This window comes from Lepisosteus oculatus, chromosome 1 (genome assembly GCF_040954835.1).
Source record: "Lepisosteus oculatus isolate fLepOcu1 chromosome 1, fLepOcu1.hap2, whole genome shotgun sequence".
Lineage (NCBI taxonomy): Eukaryota > Metazoa > Chordata > Actinopteri > Semionotiformes > Lepisosteidae > Lepisosteus > Lepisosteus oculatus.
In genome coordinates, this window is record NC_090696.1 from 15,869,128 (window position 1) to 15,887,180 (window position 18,053).

Consider the following 18,053-nt stretch of genomic DNA (forward strand, 5'->3'; position numbering starts at 1 on the left):
AGTGCGCGTCCCTCATCCCTCGGCCGCAGCTGCAATTGGAAAAAAAAAACTACACGATTGAGACAGCGCACAAAAGTCACACAAAGAAACGGTCGTTAAGAGAAAATCCAGATCTAACACCACCCGCGACTGCGACCCAGTCCTGCCCTGCCCGGGGGGAGTTTTAAATACGAGGAGATTTGAGGGGGGGGAAAATGTGACGCGAAAAAGGACGTCGAGGGGCCTACAGCCGCCGGCCTTTCCTAGTCAGCCCGGGCCGAGGTCTCAGCCGCCCGCCCTCCGGAAAAGAAGCGGAAAAAAAAACCCCGATCGTTATTTCCACCGCGTTTCTCCCCTCCGCTCGTCGCGGGTCCCTCACCTGGTCAGTTATGTTGAGTATTCCCATCTCCCGGACTCAATCAGGGCGAAGCTCCTTCATCAGGATGGGCTGGAGAGGTAACTGGCGGTAGTTTTATTATGATTATTACTGAGGAACAGGGTCGCTCGGTATCAGTGCGCTCGCTGTTGTTTATTGCTGGTAGACTGGAAGGGAGGGGGAGGAGGAGGAGGAGGGAGGCTGGGGGGGGGGGACACCGCCTACAGGAGCGGCGGCGAGCGACAGCGCCACCCCCTGGCGGGACCGAGCAGCGGCCGCTAAGGCAACCGCCGGCTCCGAGGTGCTCGGAAACGAGACCCAGGCTGCGCTGCGTGGGAGTAATTAATTACGCCGCCTGTAATGAAGGAGGGAGCGCTAGGGGGACTTCACTCTGCTGCTGCGGCTAATTATAGCCCTTACTCGCAATACACAAACAGGCCGGGTCACACGATCCCAGATTTTCCTTAGGCGGCCTTCTGAAAGGGGAGCCGGGAGACCCGCCTGGAAGAAACAATGAGGACCGATAGTTTGAACGGGGGGACAATTTAGAGGCTGATTCCCACGCCGGAACGCAGACAGAAGATAACTACGTCGCGAACAGGGAGGGGGGTTTGGGTTTCTACGTTTCAGCGGAATTAATCTCCGCTTCGCGTTCAGCGGCGCAGGAAGAAAAGCCTGTTGACGGATCCCGACTGCACCCCTGTCCCACGGACAGTGCGTCACGTGTGCACAGTTCCGAATAAAATCGAAACTGAGCGGTCTTGTGCCCAGGAAAGCGCTTTCGTTTATGCCGGGATCCCGGATTCACAATGCGAAAGTACCGAGGACAAGCAGGGCGTGACTCTCTCTCATCATCTCCCCAGTCGCCACATCCCAGCCCCGTTTAATCTCTCGGTGACGCAGCAGGAGCCAAGAACCTTGTCCAAACCTACAAGACAGGTTGCAGGGTTTGGTTTTGAAGGCGTCCTTGCACCCCGGATTAGTGTGACAGAACTAAGCGCCGAGCTGCGCTGCGTGTGCAGGCTGGTCTGGGTCTGTGAGGAAGACTGAGCCAATAAAGCCCATATCGAGGCAGCTGGTGCAAGCAGCCACATTCATCAGCTCTTATGTGTGAATAAACCTTGGGCGGCAGACCTAAGAGACAATAATGAGCTCTGATTTATCGATATTCAGCTTTTTTTTTACTGCAAACGACGAATATGCACGATTCTTTATATATACTATTATCCATATTAATAATATTTTATATAACTTTACAAAAAACAATTTAGAATATCCTGCAGTTGAAATATTTTAAATAATCCCATGAAATGTTTCATGATACTGTTCTGTACTTGGTGTATTTAAACTTAAAAAAAATATTTTTTTCCCCCAAGATAAGCAATTCGATCGCGGCTCGGGAAGGTTCAGAAAACTACCCATCCCAGAAGGCTTTATTCTCGCCCTCCCAACCGGACGTTGTCACGCTCTCGGTTTTACGCAACACCCATTCCAGGGGGTTGGCCTAGCAACTGTATGACGTAACCTCCAGTGACAGTGAGAGGCGACTGAGCCGGTATCTGGCGGAAGGTCGGGATTTGGCGAAGAGGACGACGGACGTACAAAACAGAGAAAAAAAGGAAGAAGCAGTCACAAAAATGACAACAAATCGCTGACAGCAACTTGATTTTTGGGTACTACATGAAGGTCACCTATTTTGGAAAGCAACAGCCGCTATTTTTAAATGTTGGGTTAATCGATCGTGTCCTGGCTTCGTGATATCGTATAGTTTGTAGTATTAGCTGCTCCGGAAAAATAGTAAACCCGAGGGACCGTCCCGGGAGAGAAGAAAGGAGCCTCCTGGACTGCGGAGGGCTGCTTCCTGCCGTCGACGGGGCTCTTTCGGGGAAGGGGGGCATCTGAGGAGAAAGGAAACATCCACCCCCGTTTCAGGGACCTGGCCATGGCCGTCGCGCGGCGGCTGCCCATGGGCGTGCGGACGTTCAGCGAGCTCCTCGAGATCGCCACCCTGGGCACGAGCCGGTCCGCCAGCCGAGTGGGGTCCCGTGCCCGAGGAAAACAGCCAATCAGGTGAGAGAGAGCCCCGCTGCCACGAGCAAAACAAACGGCGTCAATGAGAGAGGGGCGCGTGGGTCCGCGTCCGAGACAAAGCGCAGATACCGCGCGGGTGCTTGTAGACCTGGAGCAGGTCCGTATGGTCTGACCCCGACCCGGCCGGCGTCCAGGTCTCTGGCGTGAGTATGTCGGGGGGGTTTTCTCGGGAGCAGAACTTGGTCCCCCTTCTAACTTTGAGTCAGATTCCGAAGGGGTTACTGGGAGGAACCGGTCTAAATATCCACAGGCCACCCTGTCAGTTCAGCCCGGCGCAGTGCGGCTGGAAATGTTACACCAGGGCCTCTCGTCTCATCCCTTCTGGCGTTTGCAGGCAGCCCATACGCCCGAGAAACGCTTGAGAAGAACATTTTGGGGAGAAAAAGAAAACACGCTGTTATGTCGGCTCCACTACACCGCGTTTGATCTCTTTTGCCAAAACGTGGTGCCCAGCCCGCAGTGTTGTTTCCAAGGGTTTAGTCTTCCGTGCTGAGCGGGGGAAACCGGTCGTAGCGCCTTGGCGTGTTTTCGGCACTGAAACCGTGACACAGCGCGGAGGACTGCTGCCGTCCCGCGGCGCGTGGCCGTGTGGACGTCTTGTTTCACTCAGAGTTTTGACGGGGACCCGAGTGAAGGTCGGTCCAGTACTTCAGATCGGGACTAGCAGAATGAGGCTCCAGTCTCCTCGTTGTGAAAGGCACATCAGTGTAAAGGGAGAACACAACCCATGTAAACAAGTCGTTCAACAACGGGGGGGAGTTCTTTACACGAAGGGTTGTGGGTGGATGGACCAAACAACCTATTGATGCTGCAAATGCTGAATCCTTCCCATTAAGCTTCCTCCAGCCACCTAAAGAAAACAGGCCCAAGTCAAGGATGTCAAATCGCTAGTCTGAGGAGAGGGGAAAACTCTTGTAGGGTTTGCATCTGAACAGTGGCTCCTGTGTCGGGTGGCTGGCAGGGCTTCAGGCCAGACCGGCAGAGGGTGACCTTCCAGACTGGTGCAGCGAGTTAGTGTTGGTGCAGACAGACAGAGGCTTCAGGAGACCTTGACGTTAGACCTTGTCTGACAGTGTGTCACATGCCTCCCATTCCCAGCAGCTGTAGGGGGAGCAGTGCGCGGGGGCGGGGGGGTCTCCTGTAAGACCTGTACCCCCCTGTGAACTCTGACCCCGGAAGGGGTCACCAGCCACCCAAGCCTGTAGATCCCTCCCCCTGGCCAATGCATGGCCTTCATGGAATTAGGGTGGGAGATGTTGTGTGTGCTCAGATATAGTCCTTTTCACTTCACAGTGTGGCTTTTCACCTGAGCTATGCCAGTGCAGCCTTGGGGCTTAAGATTACTGTGGCACCGCTCAGGGCAAGACTGAGATCTCAGATCTAGAATTCCATACACTACAGGCCCGAGTCCTCGGATTGTGCCTCCCTTGTTGTCTGTGTAGTCAGAAAGCAGGAGTCTTTACAGTGTTTTTCAGTGGGTGTGTTCTTTTTGGAAGCGGCTTCATCTGTTTCTTATTCACGTGAATGTGGGGGAAAAAAAGCCTTTCTCCTTAACTGAAAACAGCAGAACTTTCTTTTTTTTCCGATTCTGCACAGAAAACAAAGTAAAAAAAAAAAACCAAAACAATTCCCCGCTGTTGACTCATACAGTAAAATAACATCGGCCCACACTCACAGGAGATCTAAATCCCTCACAGGTTTTTTTTTTATTTGCAGCTGCTTCTGGCACTGTTGTGCGATTGTCCACATGGGCATTTTCCTGTTATCAGCGGGGTTTTGTCGTGTGCCGTCTACCCGGTGAAACTCAAGTCGGCAATATGGAGGTCGAATGTTCCGGCTTTCTTGTCCTTGTGCTGAGCACCAGACCCCAGTGTGTACGCCGCCTGAAGAGACTCTCCGCCTGGCGGTGCCGCTCGGCGAGATCGCTGCGCTGTTGTGTGTTTTTGGGGGGGGGGGTGCGGACTTGGCACCCTCGGGGGTGCTCTGTGAATAAGGTGCCTGCAGCAGGGTGGCAGGGTGGCAGGAAGGGGGCGCCGCAGGAGCTGGGTGCCGCACGCTGTCACCCGGGGCTGCTGGGGGGCCGCCGGCGTGTCATCGTGTCTGGTTTGTTTTTCCAGTGTTTGCTCACCGCAGGCGGAGCTCTCCCTTAAGCCAGGGAGCGGGAGGCTTGCAGTGCAGCTCAGCTTTTAGACAAACAGACAGCGCAGCTCCGCGGGCGTGGGCGAACCTGCTCGCGCCAGTCAGGCTCAGGCCCGGCCCGCCCGGCTCGGGGCTGGCCCCCAGAACCAGAACCTCCCGAGAGACGGGCTGAAAGAGGAGCTGTCGTCCACACCGTGACTGGCGGGAACTCAAGGAGGCCAAAGCCCCCCCGAACGTGGATATCCCCAGGGCAGAGTTAGCTTTGCCTGTGCTTTCCAGCCCAGTGGGGCAAATGGTGGCGTGAGTTGGCTGGATACTGTGGTACCAGTGTGGCTCCTCATCACTGTTGTGAGAACAGGGTGTTACTGGCCATTAGCTTTAACATGAAACATTTCTGCCCTTCATCCATTGACCTTGTTGCACAATAAAATAGCCTTCACTAGCTTCCCCATAGTGTCTGCTGTGAAGAGTTCTGCATCATTTATACCCTAAAGTGCAATAGGTTTTAAGCCTTAATTACACGAGGTAGAGAAGCATCCTAACTCAATGCTTTTTTCCCTATATTATTTTTCACATGTGAGAATGGGCAGACGGTTGGGTTTTTGTACTGACGTGACGTGAGGCCTGAGATAACCGGAATCGGTGGGCCCGAGTGGCAGGGAGGTGAAAGGTCAGGACGGAGGCAGCGAGCGCTCGCTGGGCTCTCTGATGAGCAGACGGCAACGCTGGCTGCTCAGGGAATGAGAGAATCCTATCGGGATCCCGGACCGATGGCAGGCCGAGGGGGGCGGTTGGCGCTGCTGCCTTACGGGTCCAGGGGTCCTGGGTTCGATTCAGGCCCCGGAAAAAGGGGGTGTGGAGTTTGTATTTTCTCCCTGTGTGCGCTTCCGTTTCCTCCCAGACACGTGGAGGCTCTAAATTCTCCCTCCCTGCTTCCTCCCCCGGTCCCATGAGCAAGGGAGGGAGCTGGGCCCTGCCCTGCCCTGCCCTGCCCTGCTCTGCCCTGCCCTGAATGGGTCTAGTGCCCGTTCGTCCTGCACTCAGATCTGAGTACAGATTGCGCAGACAGATCTAAAAAGAGAGATTACATTTCAGACCCAGTGCTGACAGGCTCCCAGGCCTGCCAGTATAAACATGATGTGTAGCTTATGACTGATTTTATGACCATTGCAACTGCATGGATTTTTCGTGGTGTTTCCGTATTTGATGACGGGGTTGTGTGTCTGTGGCGGCAGCCTTCTGGCCAGTTGGCCATTTCTGAGAGAGATGTACTTCTCATTTGACCTTTCTGAAAGGACTGCTCAAACAGGGCTGCCCTGATCAAGCTCAAGGGAAGGGCTTCGGTGATGGAGGCCTCAGGACACTGGGCAGGACTGGGTCTCTTCCTAATCCTAATCTCTGCTCAGCATCCGGACCCTGGCGTCGGCAGAAGTGGCACCTGAACTGCAGGAGCCCTCCTGTGAAATGTCTTGTCAGGTCCGGCTGCTTTCCCTTGCGCACTACCTCAGGGCCCTGGCTGCAGAACTGGCCCTAGACTGGGGACAAGAGCCCGCAGGTGGCCAGGAAGTCTCAGGGCCCAGCTGGGCAGCAGGCAGAGGAGTACCCTGCAACTCAAAGCCTGTCAGCCCCAGACAGTATCAGCCAGTGATACTCCTGCTCACAGTCTGCTGATGATAATAATAAACTTTATTTTATATAGCGCCTTTAAAGGTGGCTTCTCAAAGCTCTTAGAGACAAGATGTCTGGGCAACAGGACATCCTACCAACCCTAATCCTCACCTGTGCCTCTGCAAATGCGTTTTGTTTTCTAAAGTAGCCCTTCAACACTCCCCATAATCCAGTAACTAACAATAACAGGGACAGGCCTGCCAGACCGCGAAGAACTGAGGTCTGCCCCCTCATGAGAAGTGTTTGACTAATCCTGCCTTTGTGCTCATTTGTTACCGGGGCAGCTATTTCAAAACACACTCTGTGCAAACAGTCTGAGCCGCGGTGTCTTACGCAGTCTGTGAGCGAAGGGGTTATGCAACTAGCAGTGGGGCAGCGTTACGTGTTACTGGCATGTGGGCTCATTCATGCATTTGCACAGACGCCCAGGCATGTGGGGATCACAGAGACAGTCCAGCTCCTCCGCAGCGTGGCTGCTCTGATACTGACCACACTGACCAGTCTTTCGTGGCTGAAATGCTGAGTTTCAGTAACTTGCGCAGGGTGTTTCCCTCGGCTTCCCACCCTTCCGCAGTCTGGGCTGGGGTTACAAACCAGTGTCATCGGTCTGTCTGGTGCGCCCTGTCCCAGACCAGGGCAGTGGACAATGTGTCCGTGTCCTGCTGGCGAGCTGGATCACAGAGCGATCGAGTCCTGCAGGGAAATGGATAGGAGCCACCCTGCTGAGCTACATGAGAGATCGGTCATCGCCGATACTTCCTCTAGAAGTGTCTCAAATCGCATTGAGGGTCAATATTTGCATATCGTTCTACTGCAGTAACACCAGGAATCCCACTGTGTTTCGGAAGGGCTCTCGGGAAACATCAAAGCCGTTCCAGTCTAACATTTCCAGAGGTTTGTTATCTGACTATAGCTGTCTATAGTCTTACTACTACCATGATTCTGATGAGAGGGTTATTTTTTAACACTGCTTCAAAAAATAATCTAACCATGAATTAATAATGCCAATATAGAAGTCAGATTAATGATGGTTAGACAATACGATGTGGTGACGTCACATCGCTTTGAAGCTCTTAAAATCCTGGGCAATGTTTTGCTTATAAACAACTTAAATTTCTCCTGATGTGGCTTGGAAATTTGACCTGGCTGCCACTCAACGCGTTGCCACCTCGAGTTGTTTTTGTTCCGTGTAAATGAGTTCCTGTGGAATTACTGGGTGAATGAGAAGTGAACCAGCCGGAATCTTGCAGGCACCTGTCCTCCTGTGGGATTCTAATGACCCGGGCTCCCAGAATGCTTTGCTGCCTAGACTGGGACACACCCATCCCTCACAGCCGGTCGTTCATCAACCTGAGCAACCCGCTGACCAACAAGAGGAAAGAGTACTCTGAGCGCAGGATACTGGGGTAAGGCCGCCCACCTCTGCTAGCTCAGGCTTGACTTTCTAGTTCCGTTAGGCTTTCTTTTAACATGCTCATGCTTTAACCAGCATTTAAAGTACCTATCTGTGTTTTGGAACGAATCACTGCATGCCTAGTCACAGGCATAAAGCCACCGTAATGCCTCGTAAAACAACGGTCAAGCTACTTCTAGTTATAAATGAAAGTCGAAATTGGTCACGAGCATACAGCCACCCTGTATCTTCCCGTGGCACGTGACGCGGAGGCACAGGCCTGCCAGACCGCGTGACGGGAGGTCTGAGCGAGGAACCCGATCATGTGGGTCATCCTTCAAGTTCCAATTACATTGTCGTGCCTTTGGCTTTCAGCGTATCGGCTGCTGACCTTTGATCAGTAACCCAGGCCATCAGCAGACTAGATGGATGAGAACAGCCAAGGTGTCATTTATAACCAGGTCACTGAACAGCTGCCCAATAGGTCACAGTCTGTTTTCAGTGTGGACATGCTCGCAGACGTGTGTGCCGCCTTTCCTAACTTGCCGCTTTGGTTAAAAGACAGATCCCAGTAGATTCTGCCATAATCTCCCCAAAGGCTAAAGAAAATTGAGAGGGTGATCATATGCTTTCGAGACAGAATTGGCTCTTTCTAGTTCTATGAGGAGTGTACAGTAGGTCTCGGTACGTAACAGTGACACATACAGAGTCAGCATGCTGACTGATTCAGCAATGTCAGTCACAACTGCATTTTGATATTTAATTCCATCTATGTGCTTACGGACATTAAGACTCTCTTTCACCCCATTGCCAGCACATCCCTTCAGTGAAGAGAAAGCAATCTTTGCCTGTTGGCAATGTGGTTGACGTGTTTCTGCCATGAGAATTAATCTTGTCCTTCTCTTTCTGGGCAGGTACTCTATGCAAGAGATGTATGATGTTGTGTCCAATGTAGATGACTACAAGCACTTTGTGCCATGGTGCAAGAAGTCTTTAGTGGTTTTCAAGAGATCTGGTCACATCAAGGCCCAGCTGGAGGTGGGCTTCCCCCCGATTGTCGAGAAATACACCTCCATGATCACCAACGTGCGCCCCCATCTCGTCAAGGTACCCTTGCTCTCTCGCATTGTCACAGACAACCAGCAGCGCCCTGGACCAAACAGAGCTGTGATTATCTGCTCTCCAGGGCTCGGGGGAGGGAAGACGTTCTTAGCTTTTCATTCTGTTATCCACCCTGTATCTTCAAGAACAGTCCGAGTGCTCTTCACATTAGAAGTTAAACGGGTGCCATCTTTTCAGATTCTTTAACATAAAAAGATTTGCTGCCTTTCCATTGCCAGATGGCGTTGTCAGCTTGAAGGGTAGGTCTTACCTCTGTCTGGCTCCCCAGGCGGTGTGCACTGATGGCAAGCTGTTCAACCACCTCGAGACGATATGGCGCTTCAGCCCTGGCATCCCCGGATACCCCCGCACCTGCACTGTCGACTTTTCTGTGAGTGGCACCTTTGTTCCCCCCTAGAGGCTGGGCAGATGGCCTTAGCGGGCATACTGGCACAGAGAGGCGTTCAGCGCTTCAGTGCCACACCTTTGTCTTCTATTCTACCTGTTGTTGTCCAGCCCGTTTTCCCGGGAATCGCGGAGAGCCCAGGGTCTTTTTTACGGCCACCAGAAATTCGAGGAGGTCAGATCGTAGTCTGTAGACTCCTCGTGTCCTTCATCCCTGGCCCAGTCATACTTCCTAAAACACCTGTTTAAGCACCTTTTCAGTTCAGCTTAAAACGCCACCCCTTGCTTGGCTCTCATCACTGCCAAACAGTTTTTGTAGTCGAGCAGAAACGAAAGTTCTGTTTTCTGTGAAGGTTTTTCTCTCCGCCCCCTGCAGATCTCCTTCGAGTTCCGCTCGCTGCTGCACTCCCAGCTGGCCACCGTGTTCTTCGACGAGGTGGTCAAGCAGATGGTGGCCGCCTTCGAGCGCCGGGCGTTGAAGCTATACGGGCCCGAGACGCGCATCCCCCGAGAGCTCATGTTCCACGAGGTGCACCAAACGTGAGGCCGGGGGCAGCCACGACCCCCCCCAGCCTGATCTGTGCCACCAGACGCCCAGTCCCATCCCACACCCCATGCACACTGCTACGATTACCCGGGGGGGCACAAGCCCCAGAGTGCCCCCAGAGGAGCTCAGAGCGGGTGGAGCCGTTCCAGTCTTTACCATCGGCCTCCGGCGGCAGCGCGGCACACATCCACACCGTGTCCACACCACACGGACCAACAGTTCCGGCCACATTCATGCGCTGGGTTTCCCGCGCCTGTAGTGACAGGGGAGCCCTTGTACTTTTTACACCTAGCTCTTTTCATCGGAGACCCCAAGAGGAAGGGTGAGAAGGAATAGTAGGGGAGCCGTCACACCGCTTCGTGTGGAAAGTGGTTGCGGTGCAATACAGGAAGCGCAGTGCTACAGCGGCGTGGAGGGAGGGTGCTTTGACCGGATTCATGGAGGTTCTGCGGGCCCCAGGGCCTCCGCAGTCTGCTGTCGGAGACCTTTCTTCCTCCAAATAATAAACACACATTCCTGCTGTTGAGTCATGTGTAGAGGATCTGCATGGCAAGCCGGTTGGATAGTTAGAGGTTTGCAGCAGCCCTATGCCCCTCTGCACGCTATCCTCGTAGATCGCTCCCAGGCTTAATCCGATACCGAGCTTCAAAACCAGGAATGCTGCTTCCTTGGGCAGATCCTGTTTTTTCCCCGATTCTCTAGTGCTTTCCACTTTTCTCTTCCCTTTTATTTGAGCCAGTATATTATATTCAGAAGTTCTCCCATAACCCCACGCAGTCAGACAAAGACGTGAAGAAATAGCTTTTTTTTTTACCCCAAAGAAGGGGATTGATTTTGATTCGGAACAAGTCATACAGAAGGTCATTTTCTTTCTGTGACTTTTGTGCAGATCAGAAAAATACAACTATTAAATGTCTGCGCTTTTTTAATTGAAAGTGATCTTACTGTTTGAATATTGATCTAAAAACAGCAGTAAGAAGTTGCCGAAGAATCAGTGGTACGCCTTTGCTCTTTTAGGGCTGTGTTTTGGCATTTTAAGGGTTCAGAAACATGGTAGGTGCCTTTTGAAGTTCAATATCAGTGAACGAGAAAGGTCAGCAGAGCACACATTTCCAAGCATGCAGGACCCTAGGATCATTTTCAGTCCTCGTTTGTGTGTGCGTGCAAAGCCAGCAGGCTCTGATTGAGGTGGCCTGTGAAGGGGTCAGAGGACATACCCAGGCAACAGATCAGCAGAGAGCTCTCGTCATTTCTTCCTGCTTTAGAAAAACAGGACCTCTGGGAGTAATCTAGCAGGCCCAGTGCAGTGTGGTTCCCACTTTCAGATGCTACGTGTTATAATCCCGAAGTCTGCTCATTCCACTCCTGCCTGAGATTTATTTATTGCTCTTGCACACTTGCCATTAAACATGGAGTCACGGCTTTAACTTATAATCACAAAGACAGTTTGTTAGTTTTGTGCAAAAAAACTGATAAACAGATGCTCATCCCACAATTCCCTGCAGACGCTTCCGGGACGTGCAGGAACTGGAGCAAATCGCAAAAAAAGGTCCAGTACATTTCACGCACGAGAGTTTGGCTGAGGCATGGTAAACCCTGGAATGGCTGAAACCGCCCTGAAAACCGCTCACAAGGCATTTACCACATCTTTGAGGCAGCCATTCCCTTCCATTGAAAAACCTATGGACTCTGTTGCAGTCGGGACAGCAATACCTAACGCGAATGTAGGAGCTTCCCACTTGTTCCTCATAGGCGGCAGCTGAGAAGCTTTCCACCTAGGTGCAGCTGGACAACTCCTGTCCTCTTGGGCTGCAGTGGCTCCTGGTTTCCATTCTGTCCGAGTTTTCCGTTGCTGGATTGGAATGTGCGTTTATTTTAAGTGGACCAACACTGTTCTTCCAGGCCTGAAGCAGCCGTGGGTTTAACAGTGCCCAGCTCGAGCAGCCTGCCATCCTGGCCCAGGAGAGCCACGAGGGCTTTCTTGTTTGCACTCCAGGCAAACTATCCCTCTCTTCATTGAGACCGTTATTGATCAGATTCCTCAGGGCCGATCCCATCTTTAGCCTCTGATTGAAGAAACGTACAGAACGCATGGACTGCATTCTCCAGGAGCAGGGCTGGAGGGCACTACCACTAGATGACAGGAGTTGTACCCCTGACGGTACTTGCAGTAGTTTTTTCTGGGGGGAATCTGTATTGACTGAAATCTACTCGAGTCTATATATAGTGGTAAAGGCTTTGTGATCCTTTCCGGTATCCAGTCTGGCCGCATGAGCAGCTGTGTGTGGGGAAATGCCATGGTCCTTTCAAGGTTTTTCTAATTTCTTCTTTCAGGGCTGCCAGTTTTGGAAGATTTTTCTGCCATAAAAGCTTGCCGTTCGCCTTCTCTTGCACTGACAAAAAAAAACTGAACCACAGGATTAACGTTCATGAAGTCTCCGTTTTCTCAAAAAGGAAAAGGACACAGTGTTCGAACAGGTTTCTCACACAGCGTCACTCTGCTGCAATTGAAATAGTTTCCTTTAATGACTCGGGCACTAAACTAATCCGCCCAAGCCATTCCTTTTATTTGTGCATTGTCATTTGGTACCATAGGTGCCTTCAGACCAAATATCTTTATTTTAAGAGATCAGCAGCATGGTGGTGACATCAGCTGGAGATTGTCATCTACCTCTTTTAAGTGCATAATTAGAAAATGATTTGAACTAATTCAATGATCAGGTATCATTTCAAGTAAAAAGTAGCTGTGGCCCAGCAAAGGTAATCTAAAGTTTCAAAGTGGTTAACAGCAGCTCACTGGCTGCCCTGCTCATTTTCCATTAAGGCTGTCAGGCTGCTTTTCTGGAGTACTGGAAACAGGATTATGTTTCCTTTTGGCCAGGATCTGTGTTTTTTGTTTTGCACAGTTTTTGTTTCAAAGTGTCCGGGTTTCAGCAACTTTTGAAACGGACCATCTCCACACCACATCTTACATGTCTTAATATAAAGAAATGTCTTCAGCAACTTAGGTGTCCAGTTAAGCAACAAAGACCTCCAGTTCAATAAACACACATGCCCCTCCAAGACTGGCAATCCTGAATCAAGCATTTAAAAATGGGAAAAAAAACATTTTCAAGTTACATATGTAAGTACGAGGAACTGCTGAGTACTGTATATTTGTAATACTGTAATGATGGGAACTACTCTAAAAAAAGTGTGCTTATGTACACATGCTGCCTAGCTATAAATCTAGTTTGAAAGAGGATAAATAAATTATATATGAAATATAGGCTTAATTTTAATGTTTGTTTTAAGGAATGAAAGCATGATGTATAATGAGACTGTGTTTTTAGAGAGAATTGTTGTACAGTATTAGTTCACATTAGGAGGCAGTGGGAGCCAGTTCTGGTTTTTCACTGGAGCTTGATTAAGTGTGCCTGTGGCGAGGCAGGGTAGGTTATCAGACTGCCAGGAGCACATGGAAGAGCTCAGCATGGTCTGCATTTGGGGAATTCATTTCCAGTCCTGTTAAGAGCTGTGCGTCAGGGTGTTGCTTCTTACCAGACTCATATCTTTACACTCAGGGTATTAAAAGGTAAACCGTGTCCCCTGTCTGCCTTGTGGTCATTATCTTGGAGACTCTGCCCATCTCAAGTCTCACCTCGGCCCTGTGTCCTGCTTCCATCACAAACCCCTTGCACAGCAGCCTGGATCCAGGGAAAAACCATCTCTCTTCCGGCGAAACAATAACAGGCAAAAGAAATGCAAGGGACCTTCCTAACGTTATTTTCAGAGGAATTGGCATCTACGCCGTGTCTGCTAGAAAACAGTTAGCAGTAGAAAACTTAAATCAGCCCTCGATATCTTCAGCACGTGGCTGGTGCCCATCAAGCTTTCACTCGTGACAGGAGTCCTGGAAGGAAGCACGTCTAGGAACGGCATACTCCAACCCGTTGGTAAAAGTGAGTGGTGCACATTATCTAAACATTAAGGAATTATTTCTTTTTTTAAAAAAAAAGTTTTAACATTGAATTCCTGTAACCTTCCTGAATAGCAGCACCTCATCTAGCGAAACCTTAAATTAAAAGTAATTTGAGTGCAGGCATTTAGGTCAGCAGGTCTGGGTGTACAGAGCTATGGGTTTAACTGGGTTTCATTCCAGTGCCTCCCGGCACCGAAGCAATGAAACTGAATCGGTTTCACGAGGCGTTCGTGTTGTCGCAAGCCCCAGAAGACTCCGCCGTGCCTGAAGGATTCGGTCTCCCCCACAGTAATTGTGTTGCCACGCAGTTGCCATTCCCCTTGACAGGGTTCGCTCTTCCTCATAGCGTCATTCAGTAAATACTGACGCGGGCCCCATCACTGTCAGACACATCTGTTCTGAAACCTTGCAGACGGTGCCAACCACAGTGCCCAATGGGATTTTTTTTTTAAAGTTTGTTGGTCAACAGAATAAAATTATATTTGAAATAAAAAAGTGTTCTGCCTCCGTCTTAATTTTTTTACACAGAAATGGATAAAGACAGACAGTCTAATAATAATAATAATACAAATTTGAATGTGAGTAGTTTTAGTTTACGATATGTCCTGAATTCACAAAGACTTTGACCTAGGTTCTTAGAAAAGCAAAAGCTAGTAGAAGTAGAACACTGACACAAACCCCCCCCCCAAAAAAAGTTTTATGTTGCTACTAAAATCTGTAGCAGTGACATCCAGGCCATTTTTAAAAAGGTATGAACAGCTCAGGTATTATAAGATGCCCACATGTACTGTAGGAATGGCAGTGAGGTACGATATTGCTTCATGTTAAGCCCCCCACAATGATGAGCTGCCGCTGCTGCCTGATCGTCCTGCTTTGTCTACGAATCGAGAGAAATGTCAAACAGTTCAAAGCAATAGTTTGAGAAAACCGCTCACTCCTCGGTGGCTTCATAAGATGCGTCATCTACGTTTTACCAGCAACTGATCATACTTGAAAACCAGGCAGCTAGAGATGAGACAAGTCCTCAATGTCACACACACGGGTCTCACAAGGCACGCATTAAAAAGCGTTCCGCAGGCTCTCGGAACAGCAAATAAAGTTAGAAAAAAGGAGCGATAACAGTGTGGAAAATCTTGAAAATCAAAATCCCTCTATTTCCTTTCCGGCCATCTTGGGGGCTTCGACTTTCCCAAAGGCACAGGGCAGGGGGGCAATAAAACCAGCCGCCCAGGGTGACCTGAGCAGCTCTGCAGCGGGGCCCGAGTGGGGCTGGCCGGGGCACAGTGGAAAGAACGTGGAGCAGCTGGGGGCCTGGTGACGCGCCGGCCAGGACACGGCCCTGTTAGGAAGGACGAGGAGGGCCAAGCCTGAGCAGACCAGAGGCATCTGGGACAACTATTTATAACAGCAGGGAGGCAGACAGCCCCCCAAAATAGCCCAGCCCTGCGCCTACATGCTCATACAGATACTGCACGGCCAGTCTCTCCTAGCGCAATGTTCTCCTCATTAATCTGCTCCTGGAAAGCTGTTAATCATGCACAAAACATATTCCAATGACAAAGAAACATTTACAATGTATCATAGCCAGTATTTAAGCTTGGGAGTTTGAAAACAGAGTGCTACCAAGCCTTTATTAGGGACACAGTTTATAACTTTGGGTGAATTTAAGAACCAGAGGACAAAAACTGCTGATCCAGAAGGCGTGCTTCTAAGCCCCCGCTACATCTCTAAGCTCATTATGTTTTTAGAAAGCCTAGTTGTTCCATGTTCACAGCGTCAACGGTCTAAATTAAGATGAACAACTTTTTATTTAATATCGCCTTATCTGAAGTGCTTCTCGGTGCATTATTTGTAATAACCGACAGACCACAGCAGGGTCACAGAAGTTCTCAGCTGAACAAAGCGAACATCTGAGTTGCGAGAAGTGTAATCTAAACTTTTGACGGCATCTTAACAGCCCAGGGTTAAGGCAGCCAGCACAGCTGCCTCACAACGTCTGGGTCAGGGAAACTTGGAATCAAACTTGGAGTACCTGTCTGTGTGTTTATAACATCAGCATCAAGAGCTGAGGAAAAGGTCTAAAATAAGGTAAACTAACTAAAAACACCCTTAACTGGTAGTAAGATTTTAAGCAAAGAAAACCTGCTGGATGAGGACATTGAGGACGAGACTTGGGCCCCCAGTTTTATGCAGTTCCTTGTCTAGCCTGTGTATTTAATCCTTTTTTACAATTTTAGCTCAAAGCCAAAATCACTGTGCACTGAAATTGTTTTAAATGTGACCTAATTCACAGCAATGGGGGAAGACTGGGCTTGAAAGCCCTGTTCCATAATGCTATAGTCACATTTCTGAACAGAACACGCCTATAGGCTACAGCCCCACAGTTTATAAAGGCAGTTTTCAAAGATCAGTGAGCAACAACCCCAAAAACACGTTCCAACAGTACTAGTCAAGGGCGTAGTCAGTCCTATTAAGTCCTGCAGAGTCTAACTGTAACAAAAGACGGTATCAAGAGAGGCCCTTGGCAGGTCTGAAACCTTTGAACTACTAAAGGACGAAAAGAGTAAAAACCAGGGTATTTATAGAACCTATTACAACTTGGGATAGAGTAGGCACAGACTGCTACAGCACAGCCCAGAAACACGTGACAGCAGCCCTGCAAAGAGGAGCATGACATCTGAGACCATCACATAACAACTACAGAGGAACAGCCGCACACAGCGCCCGGTGTTTCCGACACGGGGATATTCCCACCCTCCCAATAAACAGGACTGCAGTCTCCGATGGTTTCAAATCTCACACTTTCGGTTTTAGTGGCTACATTCCATTACAACATCCCTGTGGATTACCCCCCTCCTAACACAGACTATCTACACCTCACGAGATAGCTCAGTCAGGCAGTGCTTGGGTTCACTAAGGACAGGCAGAACTCACATTCCCAGCAGTGCACACAAAGCAGCAGGGTCTCCGGAGGTGAAGGCGTTTGCTCTGCCTTTTCAGACAAAGTCCCCATTCCAGAGAAGCACATTCTGTACAAAACATGGAAGCCTTAGCAGGATAGGTTCTTATACCATCATCTCCAACTTCGATCCCAGAGAGCCCCAAAAGTCCCATTGGCAACTTCAATCAATAATAATTGCTTACACCTATATAGCGCTTTTCTGGACACTCCACTCATAGTGTTTTACAGGTAATGGGGATCCCCTCCACCACCAGTGTGCAGCCCCATCTGGATGATGCAATGGCAGCCATCCTGGCCAAATTTCCAGAACACTCAACTCACACTAGCTCTCAGCAGGGAGAACAGTGATGGAGCCAGTTAAGCGATGGGGATTATTAGGAGGCCATGATTAGTAAGGGCCAATGGGAAATTTGGTCAGGATTAAAAATAAGGATATTTATTTAGGATTGGTCAGGGCGCCAGGATAATACCCCTACTCTTTTAAAGAAACACCCTGGGATTTTTAATGACCAAGAGTCAGGAGCTCGGTTCAAGTCCCATCCGAAGGACGGCACCTGTTTACAGTATAGTGTCCCCGTCACTATACTGGGGCACTAGGACCGACAGACCGCAGGGTGAGCGCCCCCTGCTGGGCCCACTAACACCTCTTCTAGCAGCAACCTTCGTTTCTCCCAGGAGGTCTCTCATCCAGGTACTGGCCAGGCTCACAACTGCTGAGCTTCGGTGGGTTGCCAGTGGTGAGTTGCAGGGTGATATGGCCACTGGCTAAAATCAATCAATGGCTAAGTCCCCTATCAGCTAATTAAGCCAACAAGTGGGCATACTACAAGAGCAGGAACACACTATTCCTTCAACGACACTAGGCTAATGGGTTAGAAGGCAGAGCATGATCAGCCCTGCACGTCTTTTTACTTTCCCCATATTTCCACAACCTCTATGAAACCCTGGTTATTTAAAGATTTCTATGAGGTTTTCTAATGACTGATCAATACTGTCAAGGTGAGCTTAGTTCCATTAATAACTAGAAAAATCAGATAGAAGTTATATTCATGCATAACCCTCTCAGTCCTTGTTCAAGTAAACCGGTCTAGGCAAAACTGTCTGTTCAGAGCAGCTCCTCACTACTACACAGCAGGCAGCTGCAATTACAACCCAGAGTACTTACAAAAACTATTATATGCCTGTGTACAGGTGAGTATAATTAGAGGTCTCATTTTTCATGGGGTTTGTTTTGTAAGTCTACCGGCCTTAAAAGTTAGTCATCAAGTCATGTAAGTCATGAACATCGTAGAAGCTGCGGTGTAGCTTAAGCTGGCTCTAACAAAGGCCTGTTTTACTCTGTGAAAACTACACAACACTTACAACCGTTCACACCAGGTGCCTTCCCAGAATGCAGTGCTTTCTACATCTTGCACTCCTGGTGTAAACGCA

General features: G+C 49.8%; 2 protein-coding genes across 2 annotated transcripts in view; one reads left to right on the forward strand and one right to left on the reverse strand.

Moving 5' to 3' along the window:
• ankrd52a (ankyrin repeat domain 52a) overlaps positions 1-527 on the reverse strand; it is a 33,746-nt gene extending 33,219 nt beyond the window's left edge. The window contains exon 1 of the mRNA XM_069179849.1: positions 359-527. Within this exon, the coding sequence (XP_069035950.1) occupies positions 359-385 (27 nt within the window). The 5' untranslated portion in view covers positions 386-527. The remainder of the gene's footprint in view (positions 1-358) is intronic.
• A 1,175-nt stretch (positions 528-1,702) lies between these two features.
• Positions 1,703-13,283, forward strand: coq10a (coenzyme Q10A). Its single transcript, XM_015344304.2, has 5 exons — positions 1,703-2,425; positions 7,504-7,659; positions 8,561-8,753; positions 9,037-9,138; positions 9,529-13,283. The coding sequence occupies exons 1-5, from the start codon at positions 2,298-2,300 to the stop codon at positions 9,694-9,696; spliced, it is 747 nt and encodes a 248-aa protein (XP_015199790.1). The 5' UTR covers positions 1,703-2,297; the 3' UTR covers positions 9,697-13,283.
• The last annotated feature ends 4,770 nt before the right edge of the window (positions 13,284-18,053 follow it).